This window comes from Euprymna scolopes, chromosome 10 (genome assembly GCF_053919585.1).
Source record: "Euprymna scolopes isolate OS-2025 chromosome 10, ASM5391958v1, whole genome shotgun sequence".
In the NCBI taxonomy this organism is placed as follows: Eukaryota; Metazoa; Mollusca; class Cephalopoda; order Sepiida; family Sepiolidae; genus Euprymna; species Euprymna scolopes.
In genome coordinates this window covers 62,435,503-62,438,002 of record NC_136491.1, presented here as the reverse complement: position 1 = coordinate 62,438,002, position 2,500 = coordinate 62,435,503, and the positions used below count along the sequence as shown (strand labels likewise).

Here is a 2,500-nt window from a genome sequence, read left to right as displayed (position 1 = left end):
TTTTTCTTTAAGGAAGGATCTATTTTTTGTTTGTTTGTTTTAGATGCTTGTATGTGGCTTACAAAGGTATTTTATTTGGGGGGGGCTTGCCACTCGAACTTAGTGTTATTGTTAGGGTTAAAGAGTGTTTTAGGAATACGAACCGTTACTTCATTTTTGTTTTGTTGTCCTAACTGCAAAATGCCGTTTCGATTTCAAATAAATATTTTACAGAAAGATATAGATATATATATATATATATATATATATATATATATATATATATATATATATATATATCTATATGTGTGTGTGTGTGTATTCGACAGGTAAATAAGTCAGAAAATGTTATATTTAGTTTTAATTTAATAAGAAACTGCGTTGTGAAATTTCAAAGAAAATTCCATAAATTTGTTGGGGGGGGCTTGCCACTCGAACTTAGTGTTATTGTTAGGGTTAAAGAGTATTTTAGGAGGAGACTTGCCACACATAATTTGTATTAGAGGTGAAGTTAAGAGAGCTTTTTTTCAAAGAGAGCGTTCAAAAATTTGTTGATTTCTATTTTCGAGGTTGAAGGTGTTAATTCCATAGGCCGTTTATACTACGCTGGAGCAGGTTGTAAAAATATCTTTCGCTTAATAAGTAGAAAAAAAAAATAACGAAATAAAAAGCTTCCTAATTGTAGTTTGATGTGTTTTCTTTTAAAATTTCAAGAATATTGATATAGATTTTGAGGGTTTGTATTACTATACACATAGATTCGAAAAAGTTGTCAAAAAACAAATATATGACAAATAAATATTATCAAAAGCAAGTTACTTTTCTACATAACTGGATAATTTTTTAGTGTTTTTATTTAATGTAACATGTTTATTCAGCTTGAAAACAGTGTTTACCGATGTTTTGGAAAATTTAAAATGGCGCCCGCCCGACTCTTGAAACGGTAAGTTTGTGGAAAAGAGTTAAAAATAAAAAAGTAGACAAAATACTGCTAGAAACTCGCTCAATATATGTTACCGTGACAGACATATATTCGGTGAGTTTTTAACAGTATTTTGTATAGTTTTTTTTTATTTTTAACTCCTTTTCTCAAACTTACCGTGTCAAAGAGTCGGGCCGGGCACCATTTTTAATTTTCCAATACATCGGTAAACACTGTACGTTTTTCGAGCTGAATAAACATGTTACATTAAATAAAAACACTAGAAAATTATCCAGTTAGGTAGAAAAGTAACTTATCTTGCCTTTGATAACATTTATTTGTTATATATTTGTTTTTTGACAACTTTTTCGAATCTATGTATAAACGAGATTTTGATACTTATTTTGATTTTGAAAAAAAACATTTGTGGCTGTTCGCAGTAAAACATTGTTTTAATTCGCTGTTCAAAACTAATTTAAAGAATAAAAGTGCATGCAATCTACAAAAGTTTATTTTGTTTTTTTAACCATGTTTTTAAATTTGACGAGAAATGTGAGAAATTGCAACAGATTCAATGAATGTCCGCGTATTCAATCACCGCGAGCGGATATTTTGTCAACACGGTTTTTTAACAAATAAGAAATAATATTTTTATTATGTTTGAAACAACTTTAATAGTTTATTTTGGAAGTATATTCCATAAATAAAATAAAAAACCCACTTTAAAAACAGAAATTACGATTTTTTTATATTTTATTCGCAGTTTTGTCTTAGGGGTGTCAAATTTGCAATGGCGATTTTCCCAAAGATTCTGAGTGCTTGCTACAGATTCATAATGCCGAATTGGTTGGGATTGTTATTATACATTCTGAAAACCGAATAGTTCTAAACTAATGTTATTCTGATAACAAAATAGCTCTAATTAAACATATAAGAACATTTATATTCATATTTTCATGTTTTTCTTAATTCGTTCTTGAATAAAAATTAAAGAACGCGTGTTGTTTATACACTGTGCTGTGCTATGGCTGATTCTACAGGCTGGAGCTGCTGCTGCTAGTACTTCATTTGACCAAATTCGAGAAATAAAAACAATTTTTTTTTTCGGGTAGGTCCTTTTAAATTATCAATTACCGCGGTCCTACTCAACATAAAATAATACTTTTAATTGATAAAGATAGTAAAAAGATTGATTTACTTACTACTGGGTGTCCGAAGAATTTTTTTTTCAAAATGTTCAATACTAGTCATATTAAAGTCTTATTTTTAACACAACAAAAAAAGAAATGGTCAAAAATATTTCGGACACTTGACAGTATTAAGATTAACACCTCTACTGATTGGTTCCCAAATTTCATGACGAAATTCTTCATACAATCACGGTACGGACCTTTAGAAAACAGGGGGGGTCATTACAAAACCTTACCGAAAACGCCATTTTATGACGTTCACATTTTTATCACTTTATTTGCTTAAAACTCTTAAAATATATAATGTACATTCATATTTATTAATTCATTTGAAAGTATATTCATTTCCGAACAAAACAGTAGTAATTTGAAGACTTGAAGTGCTTTGGTTTAAAAAATATGGCTATTT

The 2,500-nt window shown here is 29.0% G+C and overlaps 2 protein-coding genes across 5 annotated transcripts in view; one reads left to right on the top strand and one right to left on the bottom strand.

Moving 5' to 3' along the window:
* LOC145286014 (aspartate--tRNA ligase, mitochondrial-like) overlaps positions 1 to 2,199 on the bottom strand; it is a 517,834-nt gene extending 515,635 nt beyond the window's left edge. The window contains exon 1 of the mRNA XM_080134627.1: positions 2,104 to 2,199. Coding sequence (XP_079990753.1) covers positions 2,104 to 2,152 — 49 coding nt within the window. The 5' untranslated portion in view covers positions 2,153 to 2,199. The remainder of the gene's footprint in view (positions 1 to 2,103) is intronic.
* LOC145286012 (rab-like protein 6) overlaps positions 1 to 2,500 on the top strand; it is a 254,354-nt gene that overhangs the window by 88,430 nt on the left and 163,424 nt on the right. The gene's annotated exons all lie outside the window — the stretch shown is intronic.